The sequence below is a fragment of the Schistocerca serialis genome, chromosome 2, assembly GCF_023864345.2.
Source record: "Schistocerca serialis cubense isolate TAMUIC-IGC-003099 chromosome 2, iqSchSeri2.2, whole genome shotgun sequence".
Classification (NCBI taxonomy): Eukaryota; Metazoa; Arthropoda; class Insecta; order Orthoptera; family Acrididae; genus Schistocerca; species Schistocerca serialis.
In genome coordinates this window covers 84,995,703-85,013,665 of record NC_064639.1, presented here as the reverse complement: position 1 = coordinate 85,013,665, position 17,963 = coordinate 84,995,703, and the positions used below count along the sequence as shown (strand labels likewise).

The 17,963-nt window shown below is 40.5% G+C and overlaps 1 protein-coding gene across 1 annotated transcript in view; it reads left to right on the top strand.

Annotated features, from left to right (window-relative positions):
- LOC126455743 (Down syndrome cell adhesion molecule-like protein Dscam2) overlaps nucleotides 1-17,963 on the top strand; it is a 408,979-nt gene that overhangs the window by 149,774 nt on the left and 241,242 nt on the right. Inside the window, exon 7 of the mRNA XM_050091511.1 lies at nucleotides 5,085-5,231. Coding sequence (XP_049947468.1) covers nucleotides 5,085-5,231 — 147 coding nt within the window. The remainder of the gene's footprint in view (nucleotides 1-5,084; nucleotides 5,232-17,963) is intronic.

Below are 17,963 nucleotides of genomic sequence, written 5' to 3'. Positions count from 1 at the left end.
GTTTCAGCTTATTCCTTTCTCTGTGTTTCACCAACTGAAAGAGATCTAAATTTCTTATAATCCCACTTTTGGCTAAACACTGACATTCTGCTTTCCTTTTATGATGATTTTTGCTGTTGAGCCATTAAAAAAATTGTCAATATGTGTTACTGCCTACACATTAGGAACGCTCTGAAGAATTTTCAGGGAAGCCCTTAAGAATTTTCAAATAGTGTTAAAAAATAATTATTCCTTTGTTCTGAAGGCCCATATATTTTCTCCATCTCAAATGACCCATTTAACCATTTTAACAATTCTGCACTCTGGCCCTAAGAACCATGCAATCCTGACCGGCTGCTGTGTCATCCTCTGCCATATGTCTCATTCGAATGCCGTGTGAAGCATGTGGTGTCAGCACCACTGCCATCTCAGCCACTGTCAGCTTTCCATTACATATCATCAGCTGTCATAATGAAGATGAGTGCACCCTGCTTCTGTGCTCCCACCAAGGAATGGTCCATGACACTACCAGGAACTGAACATGAGTCTACAGTTGTTGTACAGACTCGCTGACTTCTCAGCTATGGAGCCAGACAATACCCTTGGAAGTTGTTTACAAGAATGTTTGATCTGTGCTATAATTCTTATTTTACTGCTTCTCATGTTTGTACCATGTATATGAAGATGACTTTTAGGTTTTACTTATACTGAGCAAGACGATACAGTGGTAAGACGTTGGACTCATTTTCAGGAGAGCAAACAGTCATCCAGATTTAGGTTTTTATGCTCTCCATAAATTGCTCGTCGTGAATGCCAGACTGTTTCAACTGATTTCCTTCCCAAATTTGAGCTTGTGCTGCATCTCCAATAACCTCATTGTTGACAGGACATTAAACCCAACACTTCCTGATTCTTTTCAATTATGTTCAAATATATATTCTTAAACAAACTTCCTGCTTTTTACATTGTCACTGAACTGTTGAAAATCTACATCTACATCTGCATAGGTACTCCACAAACCACCATAAGACATGTGTGGTGAAGGGTACCTTGTACCATTAATCATTTCCTTTCCTGTTCCACTAGCAAGTAGAGTGAGGAGAAAATGACTGTCTGCATGCTTCCATATGAGCTCTAATTTTTTGTATATTGTCTTTGTGGTCCTTACATGTGATATATGTTGGCGGCAGTAGAATCAGATGTCAGTCAGCTTCAAATGTTGGTTCTCTGAATTTTCTCAGTAGTGTTTCTCAAACAGAACATCACATTCCCTCCAAGGATTCCGACTTAAGTTCCCAAAGTGTCTCTGTAACACTTACATGTTGTTCAAGCCTACTGCTAAAAAATCTAGCAGTTCATCTCTGAACTGCTTTGATGTCTTCCTTCAGTCCAACCTAGTATAGATCCCAAACACTCGAGCAGTACTAAAGGATAGGTTGCACCAGTGCTGCATATGCGGTCTCCTTTACAGGTGAACTACACTTTCCTAAAATTCTCCCAATAAACCAAAGTCAACCATTTACCTTCCTTACCACAGTTCTCACATGCTAGTTACATTTCATATCACTTTGCAACATTATGCCTAGCTATTGAATTGGTATGACTGTAGCAAGCTGGACACTACTAATACTGAATCCAAACATTACAGGTTTGTCCCTCTTACTAATTCACTTTAACTTACATTTTTCCACATTTAGAGCCAGCTGCCATTCATCACGCCAATTAGAAGTTTTGTTTAAATTGTCTTGTATCTTCCTACAGTCACTCAACTTCGAAACATTACCGTGTACCAAAGCATTATTAGGAAACAATCGCATATTGGTGCCCACCCTGTCCACCAAATCTTTTATATATATAGAGAATAATAGCTGTCCTATCATACTTTTCTGGGGCATTTCTGACAGTACCTTAGTCTCTGATGAGCATTCACTGTCCAGGACAACATACTGGGTTCTATTATTTAAGAAGTTTTCGAGCCAATCACATATCTGTGAATCTATTCCATATGCTCATACCTCTGTAAATAGCCTGCAATGGTGCCCATGTCAAAAGCTTCATGGAAATCTAGAAATATAGGCTCTGTCTGTTACCCTTCATCCATAGTTCACAGTGTATCATGTGACAAAAGGGCAAGCTGAGTTTCCCACAAGTGGCAGCCTTCTAAAATCGTGCTGACTCATGGACATAAGCTTCTTAGGCTCAAGAAAGTTTATTATTTTCTAACTGAGAATATTGGTCTCTAATTTTGTGGGTCTGTTCTTTTTCCTCTCTTATACGCAGGAGTCATCAGCGTGTTTTTCCAGTCACTTGGGACTTTGTGCTGTAAGTTAGATAAGGGGTCAGTGCCGTAGAGTACTCTTTATGAAATCAAATTGGGATTCCATCTGGACCTAGGGATTTATTTGCTTTTAAATCCTTCAGTTGTTTCTCTATGCAAGGGTTTGCTTATTACTACGCCCTCCATGCAAGTGTGTGTCTGATGGTCAAATGAGGATATGTTTTCACGATTCTCCTGTGTGAATGATTTCTTGAACGTGAAATTCAAAACTTGGGCTTTCATTTTGCTACCTTCAGCTACCACACCGGTCTCATCAATGAGGGACTGATTGAAGCCTTAGCCCTGCTTAGTGATTTTACATAGGACCAGAATTCAAAAACAGCATCACTATACCCTTTAGTAAAAGAGCTAATGTGACTTAAAAAAAATGCACTGTCTCTTCTGATACGAGACAATATTTAGTAATACTAAGAATAGGAATGGGCATAATCTGGAGTCTTAGAAAACTCAGTAACTAATATTTTTATGTAAAGGAACATATTCTGTGTACTATGCTGAAAAGAATCTGCTTTGCTTCGTCTATTTTCTTATTTCCCTTATGAATCCTCTCATGTGTGTACCATAAAAGATATTCAAAGAATATTTATGTAAACTACATTTGCTGCATTTGGGTGCAAAGATAAATAAGATTTATAGTTGTCCAACACACAAATACGCTACACATATTTCATCATCTTTTGGGCATGCATGTGGGATATGATTAATTGCCATTTCAATATTTCAACTGACAGCCTTTCAGCCATTCACAAGGTGAGTCAGTTGTAAGGTTTTTAAAAGACTTTACACAATGAACTGACATAAATGATCATGCTTCAAAGAGAAGACTGCTATTGCTGAAAGGTGGTCAGCCAGAGTATTGGAACAAGCATTAATAATATCCCGAATGCATGCCCAAAAAATGATGAAATATTTGATCCACTAGAAATCTTAAAGAAACACAACACGACATACAGTTTTCATGTGAGAAATGCAGTTATTTTAAATTTACTGCACAACATTGGAATGTTTACCCTTGTCCTATATTGATAGCAATTTTGTACACTGATCTCACAAGAATTTGTTGCCTTTTAAAGCTGAATTTTAAGTTATTTCAAGTGAGTTGAATTCATGGTATGAATAATGATTTGACTTTTCTTTTCCAGTTAATATTTACGGTTCTGTGATTTGGTTTAGAAAAATTTTGCAAGGGCATTCAGGGAGCACTGAGCGAATTTACAAGTTCTGTTGCGAAGGGTACACTTTTGTCTTAGTTTGCAGTTGCATCAATGGATTTAAATATTGTCTTGCATTGGTGTCATATTCTATATTTTCTGATTTTTTTGTTTAACTATGTCATTGTTGCTAAAATTGTTCACTCACGTAACCATTATTTGTTTACTTAGTGTCTCTCTGTAAGAGGATACTCTTTTTTTTTTGCTGAGTTGTTCCTATACCTTTTATTGTATTGCACAATTCATCAGTTAAGCCTATTTCACTGGAGTGTGGATCTATGCCATATGTGCTGTTTCCAAGTTGTTTCATAGAACATTTGAGAATTCGTAAACATTAGAGACTATTATTAAAAGCTCAAGAACATTAGAGAACTTCTATATCTCATCTCCCCTAACCTGAAAAATACGTTGATGTGAAAGAGATAGATGTTGACCACCATGATGTGATGGCAACTGCTTCCAACACTCATTTCTCCACAACCACATCACCTGTAACCATACCAACTTTCTAGTGCACAACAGGGCTACCAAGGGTAACAACAGGAATCAGCTTCATCCACAAGCTCATTAATATGGATTGCTTTCTGTTGCATGCCATAAAGATAAGGTTCAAACTGGTTGTAACAAATACCATCTATGTAATAACAGCATAATTCTGTAAGTCAAGAGGTCTCAGATGATTGGACAAATTCCCTACATAGATTTGATTATTGTGGTGTGCTAATATTTCTTGTAATGAAAAGTAGAACAACATTCTATTAACAAAACGTGTGATTCATGAAGCTATACTGAAATCTATGATGTGTCCTGCCTTCTCGCCAAATATGGGGAGCCTAGGAAACCTATTTTCTCAGCTTCCTAGACAAAAATTCATGCTAATTGTTTTAATGAATTTTTATTACAAGATAAATGACAATACTTACCTTTAAGAATTTACAATAGTGTGTTGCAAAATAAGAGAATCTCCTCAGTACACAACTCCTAATATGAGTGAAACAGTACAGGTCCTAACTCGTTGCTGTCGAGCTCGTAGAACGACTAATCTTCAACTGGGTCACAGCCAGGCGGCGCGATGTTTATGTTCTTCTTCACCTAGAGGCCGCTGCTGTCTCGGTGGCATCCTAGAGAGGGTCGGTCAGCATACTATTGGCTGACGTCTTCTTCACTGCCCTCTCTGCTCTACTGTTCCTGACCGCCATGCTGGCACTTGACTTTTACACCGGAACATATTATCTGTGTGATGTGTTCCATATAGAAATTTAAAGAGGAGAATTAGTGAACTTGAGCATTGAAACAGCAAAGTAGTGATTGTAAATGCTTCTGATCACTTTCTGTATTGTTGCACACATGATAATGAAATCATTGTTTCTTCTCTCAGGCTGTATCCCAGCTGACTCCTCTTGTTAATGATGAGTACTGTTGCTGGACATTAGGATCAATGTTTGGTTAGTCTATGTTTCTGAAGTTAAGGGATGACTGGTTGTTTAAAGTGATGTCAGGATTTCGTAGCATAAACAGACATTTCTACTCTTAGATGTTGTTAATTGCTTTTCCAGTTCCCGATGCAGCACCTCTTGATGTACAATGTACAGCACTTACTTCACAAAGTATCTTGGTTATGTGGTCCTCTCCACCAGCCACAGAAATAAATGGAATTTTGAAAGGCTATAAGGTCGTTTACCGTTCATTAGCAGACTGGAATGGTAAGTAACAATAAACATATATATGCTTGAAATTGTGTCAGTTTGGGGATGATCTGAAATTCATATTATTCTTGAAGAATCAAGTTTAGCAAGATTGCTAGCAATTCTATTTATTACTAGAACCATTTTGACAGACCTACACTGTCATCATCAGATCTTTCTTATTTGACACAACATCACTATGCAATTTTCATTATGGTAACAAGCATGTGTAACTAATAATATTACAAGGTCTGATGATGACAGCATAGATCTATGGAAACCACTGATAGTAATGATAAGAATTGAATTGATCTTGGCAGACTTGATTCTTTAAGAATAATAAACATATAGATTATATATGATTTGTAGTAAAAACTCATTACTGAGACTAAATTATTTATGATTATTATTTGAATATCATGAAAATGAGCAGTAGCATTATACAGAAGAAATGTACAATTACCATGTAAAACGTAACTTATAAATATGCAATGAAAAGCGAGGTGCTGAATATGAATGGCAAGACTAACTAGTAGCAATGAAAATATCTTGTTTTGTGATCAACTAATCTTTATCATTAGGTTCCCCCCACCCCCACACCGCACCCCCACCCCACCCCACCCCACACCAGTTGCCCAGGCGTGGTTTGTGACTGCTCCCCACTTGTTTCTGTCCGTCTACCATTCTTCTCTCAGGCTGTATCCCAGCTGACTCCTCTTGTTCCTGGTACTTGAACCCATTTCTGTCTCTTTTAGATGAAGAGTGTTCTGAGTTTCAACTATACTTGATAGCTGAACAAATTTACATTTGAAGGACATCTCCTGCAGTAGAGGATGAAATGTTAGGCACAGAAACATAACTTTTGATGCAGTCTAATGTTCATAAATCAAATGTTGTCCGTGATATATACAGGGTGGTCCATTGATAGTGACCAGGCCAAATATCTCATGAAATAAGCATCAAACGAAAAAACTACAAAGAACGAAACTCGTCTAGCTTGAAGGGGGAAAGCAGATGGCACTATGGTTGGCCCCCTACATGGCACTACCATAGCTCAAACGGATATCAACTGTGTTTTTTTAAAAATAGGAACCCCCATTTTTTATTACATATTCGTGTAGTACATAAAGAAATATGAATGTTTTAGTTGGACCACTTTTTTTGCTTTTTGATATGTGGCACTGTAATAGTCACAAATGTATAAGTAATTGGTATCACATAACATTCCACCAGTGCAGACAGTATTTGCTTTGTGATACACTACCTGTGTTAAAATAGACTGTTTATCAACTGCGGAAAAGGTCGATATCGTGTTGATGTATGGCTGTTGTGATCAAACTGCCCAACGGGCATGTGCTGTGTATGCTGCTCAGTACCCTGGATGAAACCATCCAAGTGTCCAGACCGTTTGTCGGTTAGTTACATTATTTAAGGAAACAGGAAGTGTTCAGCCACATGTGAAATGTCAATCATGACCTGCAACAACTGATAATGCCGAAGTAGGTGTTTTAGCTGCTGTCGCGGCTAATTCGCACATCAGCAGCAGACAAATTGCATGAGAATCAGGAATCTCAAAAACGTCATTGTTGAGAATGCTACATCAACATCGATTGCACCCGTACCATATTTCTATGCACCAGTAATTACATGGCGACAACTTTGAATGTCGTGTACAGTTCTGCCACTGGGCACAAGAGAAATTATGGGACGATGACAGATTTTTTTGCACGCGTTCTATTTAGCGACGAAGCATCATTCACCAACAGGGTTATGTAAACCGGCATAATATGCACTATTTGGCAATGGAAAATCCACGATTGCTGCAACAAGTGGAACATCATCGACCGTGGAGGGTTAATGTACGGTGCGGCATTATGGGAGGAAGGATAATTGGCCCCCATTTTATTGATGGCAATCTGAATGGTGCAATGTATGCTGATTTCCTATGTAATGTTCTACCGATGTTGCTACAAGATGTTTTACTGCATGACAGATTGACGATGTACTTCCAACATGATGGATGTCCAGCACATAGCTCGCATGCGGTTGAAGCAGTATTGAATAGCATATTTCATGTCAGGTGGATTGCTCATCGAAGCATCATACCATGGCCTGCACGTTCACTGGATCTGATGTCCCCGGACTTGTTTCTGTGGGGAAAGTTGAAGGATATTTGCTGTCGTGATCCACCGACAACACCTGACAACATGCGTCAGCGCATTGTCAATGCATTTGCGAACATTACGGAAGGCGAACTACTCACTCTTGAGAGGAATGTTGTTACATGTATTGCCAAATATATTGAGGTTGACGGACGTCATTTTGAGCATTTATTGCATTAATGTGGTATTTGCAGGTAATCACACTGTAACAGCATGCGTCCTCAGAAATGATAAGTTCACAAAGGTACATGTATCACATTTGAACAACTGAAATAAAATGTTCAAACGTACCTACGTTCTGTATTTTAAATTAAATAATCTACCTGTTACCAACTGTTCATCTAAAATTGTGAGCCATATGTTTATGACTATTACAGAGCCATCCATCACAAAGTGAAAAAAGTGGACCAACTATAACATTCATATTTCTTTACATGCTATATGAATATGTAATAATAAATGGGGGTTCCTGAATGGGATTGTCACTCTGCAGCGGAGTGTGCGCTGATATGAAACTTCCTGGCAGATTAAAACTGTGCGCCAGACCGAGACTCGAACCTGCACGGAACCCTACAACAACAGCAGGGAATAGGGTCTCATCGTCATCTCTGTGGCATCATCAGCAGGCAGGTCCCAGTGTAGAGGAGATGTGGTTGAACCCATCGATGATGATGGCTTATGAGGTGGTGGCAAGGAGGCCGGTGAATGCAGCTCAACTGGGACAACAAGTTGCAGCAATAGATCCGAGATTGAAATGGATCAGCACTAGGAAGCTGGAATGGCAGTGCATAACATGCAGAGGAGGCAGCCAGTGGGATGGGGGCACCTCTGCAGCAGGCAAAGGAAAACTTGAGACAGAGGCTGGCAAGGCAGGTTGTGGCGTTTGGTGCCACACCTGCAAACTGATAGCTTCCAACAGTGAGCAGAGGTGGATCTGATGAAAGTGGCACACAGCCAACCCATCAGTCATGCAGACGTCACAAAGAACAGCATCGCTGGTGGTAGACAACAGTGGCCAGGTCCACTTGAGCCAGCAACCAAACCCTTATGCCCACACTGGTGGTCCAGATGCAAAGCAGCTGGACAAATCTGACTGCAGCAGATGCTGGCTGGACCCAACAGCAGCAGGTGTGGCGCAGCCCAAAGAAGATGGTGGAAAGTGTTTGACTGCCAGCCATGAAGAATTTCAACTGGGCTCTGCTCCCATATATGTGTGAAGCAATAGATTCTCAGAAAACAGAGAAGGGCATAATCTGTGAAGGAATACACAAGAAACTTTTCCATTTGGGACTTGGATGTACACACTAGTTATTCCGCCTCACGATTTGGTTGAGGGTGAAATGGCAGAGCCATAACATGATGAATGCTGTGATGGGAAAAAAAACCATTGAAAGGTGAGAGAAAAAAACTGGGACCCATTATCCTAAACTAAGGTACAAGGCAGCCCCTCATTAGGAAAACCCCTCAAAATGCATATGAATTGTGACCTCAGCTGATGATAATGCACACCAGAGAATGTAAGGAAACCAAAAATGCATCCACAACCCAGAGCCAATAGGAATTCAAGAAGGGACCCCACAAAGTCTACATAAATACATTCCCACAACTGGCATTGTACAGGCCAGGGGCAGAGATGCCCTAGGGGCTGTCGTCGGGCACACTGGTCGTGAGCCATGACAAAATTAACTCTTTGGTCATCAAGTCCTGGCCAAAAAATATATCTCCTAGGTAACAGTTTCGTGCACAAAGCTAACTAGTGGCCCTGGTGAAGAAGGCGTAGAACTTCACTCCATAACATGGAAGGAATAACCTCTCTGGGAGAGAGGTCTTCCATGGACAACAGCAAATCACTGTCAAAAACAGAAAGACGATACCATAAGGAAATATAGTTATCAGTCCTGTTGAACAAACCGAACCACCTAGTGGAGGAATGGGTAAGCAGTAGTGGCAACTGCCAAGTGTGAGTTTGGAATTGGGAAACCCTTGAGTGCAGTCTGCATTTCAGTATCAAGATGGAAGCAAAGCAATTGTTCATGATCAAAGTCAGGATCAGGACCCACAGGAAGGTGGGACAAGTTGTTTGCATTGGCTTGTTTAGATGTCAGTCAAAAATGGATTTTGTAATTGTAGTGAGACAAGAACAGCGTCCAACATTGTAGGCGCCATGCTACCTTGTCAGGCAAGGAAATGTGAGAGATAAACAAGGGAACCAAGGGTTTATGTCAGTAATAAGTTAAAACTTGGAGCCATACAAAAAAACAGGAAATTTCTGGAGAGCATAGACTATGGCAGGAGCCTTGTTTTGCACTTACGAGTAATGCTTCTGGGCTGGAGTGAGAGATTTAGAGGGAAAGCAATAGGGTAGTTCAGAGCCCTAGGCATATCAGTGCACTAGGACCTCTTTGAGGCCATACCATGAGGTGTCAGTCACCAAAACTGTGCTGGTCCAGAGAGAACATAGATATACAAGGGACTGGGAGTAGTTTGAATTTTAACATTTGAAAAACACATTCACAATCTGGGCTCCAGCAAAAAGGTGCATGCCTTCACAAGGCATGCAACAGATAGGCCAGTGTGGCTGTCCCTAGCAGGGATTTCTGGTAGTAGGCTATCTTCTCTAGGAAGGCCTGAAACTCCTTCATGGACGAGGGGCGAGGCATAGACATAACAGCAGAGATGTGGTCTGGCAGAGGGTGAACACAATCCCTCAAGATGTCGAACCACAAATTAATGAGAAGGTTGAAAAAATTGAGATTTGGTGAGGTTACACCATAAGAATGTGAACTGTAAGACAGAAAACAAAGTGCGTAAGTTTTTCAAGTTATTGACCATGGAGGAGCCTGTGTCCACAATATCATGCAGATAATTAATGCAACCAAGAACAGGCATAGTCAGTTACTCTAAAATCGTTGGAAAATAGGATGCGTGCTAGCCACACCAAATGGAAGACATAATTATTGATAGAGACGAAAAGGAGCATCAAAACCGGAACTCGCTGAGACTCTTTGTCACATGGAAGCTGTATATTTTTGCCAACAGTTCCCCAGGTGTGGCAGAGGATATGTATGTGGTAGAGGATATGTATGTAAAATCAACTGCATGTTGACAGTAGTACTGTAGTTACCACAGAGGTGAAGTTTCCTCAATCGCTTCAGAACAATTACTAGCAGAGATAACCATTCACTAGTCATAATAGGTCGTGCCATCCCTAGAGAAAGAAGTCTGTTTAATTCTGCTTTCACTTGATATTTTAGGTCAACAGGAATAGGATGCACACAACAAAAACAAGGCCGAGCTATGGATTTCAAAGAAATATGAGTGGAAAAACCTGTAGCACCCCTGCGCTTCCTGAAAACATTTCTGAATATCCCTCACACTGTGATTCCAATTGAGAATAAGGTACATGATTGGACACAAGGTGAACTCCACCATTGATAGAAAATCCAAATGCCTGAAATGTGTTCATCCTGAACAAGTTCTCAACACCAGTATCAGCAACCATCAAAAATGTAATGGAACAAACCATTGACTTGTAAGAGACAGTTGGCTTAAATTCTCCCAACAGTGCAATGTTCTGTTTGTTATAACTGACCAGCTTCCGCATGACCAGTGTCAGTGGTCGTGAGCCTAAACTCACATAGGTTTGAGAATTCAATAATTTCAATGCAGCACCTGTGTTGACTTGTAGCTTTGGCAAAAAACATGTAGATTGATAAACAACTTTAGAGAGGTCACCAGCATTGGGATCACACAGTTTATGTCCATGTCCATATCCTGGGCAATCTTTGGTGAACAGCACATGGAGACAATGTAGCTTCCTTCTGTCAAGCATTACAAGTACCCCGGCACTTAATACATGCTAAACATTCATGCTGAACAAAACAGAAAAGACAAGAGGCACAGAAAATGCTAATGCTGGTGCTGTGGCAGTCATGGGTGCTTGGGCCAGCCTCAATCTGCTCAGTGGTGGACTCATATGTTTACTGCCACCACTGCCACTTCTTCTTGCAAGCTATCTGTCATCTTAGTGGCCACATGTTGTGACACTGCTGCCACATCACTCCATGATTCAGTTTGGTCATTTGCTGCCTGAGAGACTTCGAAAGATTGCCAACAGGGGGTTTGCACAAAGTAAAGCCTTCTGCAGCACATCCTCGTCCAGAGCCAAACAGATAATTGCGTTGTGCACAGTAGAGTCTGCGTAAGAGTCATTACGGGCATCAGTAACAAATTGACACTTGCCGCTAAGGCTGTGAAATTCAGCTAGCCAGGTTTCTTGTAGCATCGTCAGAATCCAACTCACGCCACTACAACATACGTTCATTTGCGATGGTAGTTGGACAGTAAACTACACATGTGGCAAAACTAAGAGCTGATGGTTCTTGTAAAAGGGCGAGCACACACAGTACTTTATACACCTTAGGTGAAATCCGTGATCGAAATAAGGCTTTTCACAAATTTGAGTCCATCATGCCAAAAGCCAAAAAAATTTTGTCTGAGTCTTTTTTCGTAAGCTTCCTTGGCTGAATATCGTATGTGGGAGAAGTGGGTGCATAGATTGGTGGAACAGTACCTCATCTGTTAATGGAAGCTGACAAAGTGGTCACTGCCGAAGTAAGCTGATCAGTCAGGGCCAGTAGCATGGCGTCCATTATGACTAAATCTAATGACACTGCACTTAAAGACTGTACATGTGGAAACTGTCCCAAACTAGTCACCAGTCATGTAGTAACCACATAGTACATGAAACGGATCCAAGTAACATAAATATGGCTTTATTCATAAACCTCTGGACAGTAACAGAAATAAGCCTCTTGTGACTCTGTGTAACAAGACAAAAGAAGCGCACAGAACGTGCAACATAAACAATACACAGTACACCTGATGTGAGTGGTTAAAACTAGAAGAACCTAGAGTGAGTCAGTGCAGCTCCATGCATTTATAGGCATGGAAATGGAAAAGAGCATATGGCATTGTTGGCCGAGAGGCCCGATTCGGAGAAGTCCGGTCGCCAAGTGCAAGTCTTATTTCAGTGGACGTCACATTGGGTGACTTGCATGTCGATGATGAGGATGAAATGATGATGAGGACAACAGAGCGCCCAGTCCATGAGTGGAGGAAGTCTCAAACCCGGCTGGGAATCGAACCTGTGTCCACTTGCACGGGAGGCAAGCACATAACCAGCCAGCTATGCAGGTGGACATTTATAGGCACGCTTTGGCATTAGCTGCTGACCCGCATTGATAAAGTGGTGGTTGATGTAAGCGCACACATGCTGCGACAGTACACTCATACCACATCTCTCAGGCATCAATTTGGCTCCTGTCAATTGCTTTCTTGGTCCATATCTCACAGCCATACAAGAACACAGGCAACACTGATGTTTCTTTATATATATTCTGCCAGATCTTAGTTGAACCATTACGGCTTGGCCAAGGATGATTCTTGATTTTACACTATTTCTTTATCACATTTTCCTGGATCATTGATGAGAGATCCTGAATATACACAGCCATGTACTGCCTACAGATCACTTAAGCACCTTGTTTGCTGAATTCAATCTAAGCCATGATGATTAATATCCATTAGTTAGTTTTCACTCTGGAGACCAATCACTAAGTTCTCCCTCACTTCATGCAACGAGTGTAGAACGTCTACATCTACATTTACATTCATACCCTACAAGGTGCCGAACCATTTGTTGTGGAGGGTACCCTGTATCACCACTTGCCATTTCCCTTCCCTTCCCACTCACAAATAGTGTGAGAGAGAAAGGACTGTCTGTATGCCTCTGTACGGGCCTAATATCTCTTATCTTATCTTCATGGTTCTTCTGTGAAATGCACATTGGCAGCAGTAGAATCACTCCGCCAGCTTCAAATGTTGGTACTCTAAATTTTCTCAGTAGTGTTTCTTGAAAAGGATGTCACCTATTCTCTAGGGAGTCCCATCTCCATAATACTTGCATGTTGCTTGAACCTACCATCAACAAATGGCAGACCCCCACCCCTCCTAATTGCTTTGATGTCTTTCCTTAATTCATCCTGGTGCAGATCCCAAAAACTGGAGCAGTACTCAAGGATGAGCTATGCTAATATCATTTATGTGGTCTCCTTTACAAATGAACCACACTTCACTAAAATTTCACCTATAAACTGAAGTTGACCATTTGCCTTCCCTACTACAATTCTTATATGCTCGTTACATTTCATACTGGTTTGTAACATAACGCCTAGATATTTAATCAGTGTGACTCTGTCAAACGGCACACTAAAAATGCTTTATTTGAACATTGTGGGTTTGTTTTCCCTACTGATCTGCATTAACTTACATTTTTCTATGTAGCTGTCTTTCATCGCACCGACTAGAATTTTGTCTCATTCATCTTGCATCCTCCTACTGTCGCTTAACGATGACACTTTTCTGTACACCACAGCATCATCGACCACAGACTGCTGCTCACCCTATCCAGCAAATCATTTATGTACACAAAAAATAACAACAGTCCCATACACTTCTCCTGGGTCCACTCCTGACAGTACTCATATCTCAGATCTACAAAGTGTAGATTGCTGATTTCCAGGCGACAATTGAAATTTCACTATGCCAGCCATCCATGCTCCCTGATGGCGTACTCTGTTTGTATGTGATAGAGGTGTGGTGTCTGTGGTGACAGTATAGAAATAGTCTGACTCAGTTTTTCGCATCTTAAAAACTCCCCAAGTATTCACCAGCCACCTTCTTGGTTGCAGTGTGACTGTTATATGACCTTATAGTAATGATACTACTGGTTTTGAACCCCAAATCCGTTGAGCCCAAGGGGACTGATGACCATAGCTGTTAAGTCCCATAGTGCTCAGAACCATTTGAACCATTTTGAACCGTTGAGCACATGACACTGCTTGTGTTACATGGCACAATCAGAGCCCTTTTTATAATCTAGGAAATAAATGAAAGCAGAAACAAAATATCACAACATTTTTCAACTATCTGCCTCAAATTTGAGATTGCCACCCAAGTACCATTATCTGTCACAAAACATGTTTGTTCTGCAGAAATTTGGGATTGCAGGAGTTTCTTTATGCGTTGATTCATTATGTGCAGGAAGACTTTGCTAGCATACAATATCAGTGCTATAGTCCTATAATTGGGGCAGCCCCTGATCCTTTTTTGTGAAGAGGATGCCTTTAGGCCACTCTACAGTTTTCCATACCATATTAAAAATTAAATGTAAGGCACGCATGTCTTCCTCAGTCAGCATTTCTCTGAAAATACCGTCTGTATCTGAGGATTTGTTGTTTTTCAAATATTTGGTAGCATAGTGTCCTAGTGACAAGGGAAAAGAAGAGATGCAGTGTTTTATGTTATTCAGTGGCAGATTTGAATCTTTGGTTTTGGAGGTTTCTGCCAAGCTACTAAGATAAGTTTTTCCTAACATCTGGAATAATTATTTTTTGTGGCTGTTTAATGAAATAGTGATTATTTGAAACATTTTCATAGTAAATATGAGACTTCTCAGTTATTTTAAGATGGGTTTGTTAAGAATGGCAGAAACATGCACAAGAAAGATGAAACATTGTGTAGACTAACAAGGCCACCGTTTGCCTTATTAGGAGAAAACAGCCCTTTCAGCAGAATAACAAAAGTAGGATTCAGGAATCTTTTCTCAAAAGTGTGGTCAAGAGATTTGTCAGCAAAGCAATGTGAATACTAAGTGCCAGAGCACAGTGATTTACCTCTTTCACACCAATATCATCCCTCATGAATTTCTTGCTCTGAATGAAACCACTGCACATAAACTAACACCAACTGTAGGCATGGAAGACTTCATGACAAGAGTTATGGAGGATGGTGACTTCCCAGATAATGAAAACACTTTCAATCTGTCTTTATGGTTCTGAGATGCACGCTATGCCTCCAATGTAATCTGATGAAGCCAATCTTGCTGACAGAATGACAATCAATGAACCAACTTCACAAGATAAATATGAAACCTCTCCTGAACCAAACCCCTCTGTCTGCCTTTCATTATATGGCAGGAGGTACTTCACCAAACTTTAAAAAACCCTAAAATGAAGAAGAGTCACATTCAGAGGAGAAAAAGTTTGAATTATGTGGGAAACAAACTAACCCAAAGTTTGTTCCGAGGAAAACCTTGAACATCAGCATGAAGAAAACGGAAGACAATGTGGAAAACCTCTGGAGCAGGTCTCAGCACTTCGAAACCTGATGCATCTACATCCTGGTATTTTATTGTTTCCAATGAGAACCTGGTACCTGAAATGATTCACTGTTCTCTCTGAGGCTATGTGTTCACAAGTTGTGTGCCAGGATTATCAAAAGAGATACTACTGAGAACTATTTGTGCCCCTGCTGTGAAATAGAACTGTTCAAATCTCAGTCTGAAAATGTGAATTTTTCTTATTGCTTTTCGTTTAATGTGTAATACATTTTTTCGACTGTTTGTTCAGTAAATGGAAATGCCGTGTGGCTAGGGCCTCCCGTCGGGTAGGCCGTTCGCCTGGTGCAAGTCTTTTGAGCTGACGCCACTTCGGCAACTTGCCTGTCGATGGGGATTAAATGATGATGAAAGACACACAACACCCAGTCATCACGAGGCAGAGAAAATCCTTGTCCCCACCGGGAATCGAACCCGGGACCTCGTGCGCGGGAAGCGGGAACGCTACCACAAGACCACGAGTTTGTTCAGTATTTCATCATCTCCAACCCACCTTTGCTAGACATGGCCTTATTGGGTACATGGGGTGGCATTATTGGGTGCTCCGTGTACCCTGAAAAAGCTATTTACTATGTTTGTGAAATTTCAGTTTAGAACATATTTGAACTGTTTTGAATGAGCAGATATGTTTGTTTGTTCTTAGTAGCTCAAGAGCTATTCTAAAGGCACACGGTGTTTCAAGTTAATTGTCTTAGGTGTTCGGCGATGAAAACTTGTTAATTTTTAAGGTGCCCTTATTTGTTGCACCTATGTTATTATTGAACATACCTGCTATCAACTGACAAAACAGTTTGAGTTCCTCTTTTTACTTCTGTTTATTCTAAACTCAAATTTTTACTGCTGCATGGCATTATATTTTCATTGAATGAAGTTTCTTCACTGTTCCTGAATTTAGGTAAAACACTGCACAAGCAATTCAGTGCTGTCCAAGACATGAACACAGCACTATAAATAATGCATAATAATACATCAATAAATAAAACAGAATAATCTAAACTCTTTGTGTTTATTTTCACAAGAACCTGCAGTGGAAGTCAATTTTCAGGTCTTCTTAAACATCTAGGCTCGGAAACTTTTGTGTTATGTATAATGTTAGCTTTTGGAGATGAAAAATGAAATGTTGACTTCCTTTTCCTATTTTCCCTCACTAATCTCTTGTGACATCATATTCTGGGATAATTCATCATTGCAGAAAACAGCTCTTGTTGCAGTAAGCATGTTATAAGGATAATGTTCGGTCTCCACTCTAGAGCGTCCTGTAGACACCTCTTTGAACTGTTGGACATACTGACTCTAGCCTCACAGCACACATGCTACCTTATGATGTTCATTGTTGACATCAATCACAGTTTGATAATAATAGTAGCATGCATAAGCACAATGCTAGAAGGAGAAATGATTTACCCTGTCCATCACTCATCCTTAGTGTTGTGCAGAAAGGAGTGAGATATACAGCCATAAAAATCTTTGACCGCCTACCAAGTGATGTGAAGAATTTACAGAATAATAAAATTAACTTTAAAAACTCAAAACTGAAATCATATCTGCTCTCTCTCTCTCTCTCTCTCTCTCTCTCTCTCTCTCTCTCTCTGTGTGTGTGTGTGTGTGTGTGTGTGTGTGTGTGTGTGTGTGTGTGTGTGTGTGTGCGTGTGTTTTTAAGAGAGGGAGAGGAATATATGTGTGTGTGTGTGTGTGTGTGTGTGTGTGTGTGTGTGTGCGTGTGCGTGCGTGTGTTTTTAAGAGAGGGAGAGGAATATATCGAACTTGAACATGTTGAGTGTAAAACTGAAATCACTGTATGCATATTACCATATTCCTTGCTTAGGTGTACATTGTGACCTCTTAGGTTTTCTTGACACACTTCGTTAATAGTGCGCTTCCGGGCCTAATTGTTATTTCTGCCATAACCACCATAGTAATTAATTGTGGCTCAGTGTATCGACTGTGTTTGTATGGGATAATTATGTGTGTCATACTGCTGCCAGTCACATTTTTCCGTTTACTTAACACAATGCACATTTCAAGTATGTTACACTTATCCTCAGACATATATACATCCAACTATATATTTTGCTTAATACAATGCCTTATCTAAATTAACACAGACCTGCAAGATCAAGGTACTCGCAGATCATTGGGGGCTCCAATTTTAGGCATGTGATGGAGCTTCTTAGGAATATGGCTACCAAGGACAGGAAGAAATCCAATGTAAACTCTATGTGCATACCAGGGGGGAGTCATTGAGGATGTGGAATGGGACCCTCAGATGACATATAGACCACAGGGTGAAGCCAACTGCAGGTGGTGATGGCTCATGTTGGTATTAACATTGTATGTCACTTTGGATCA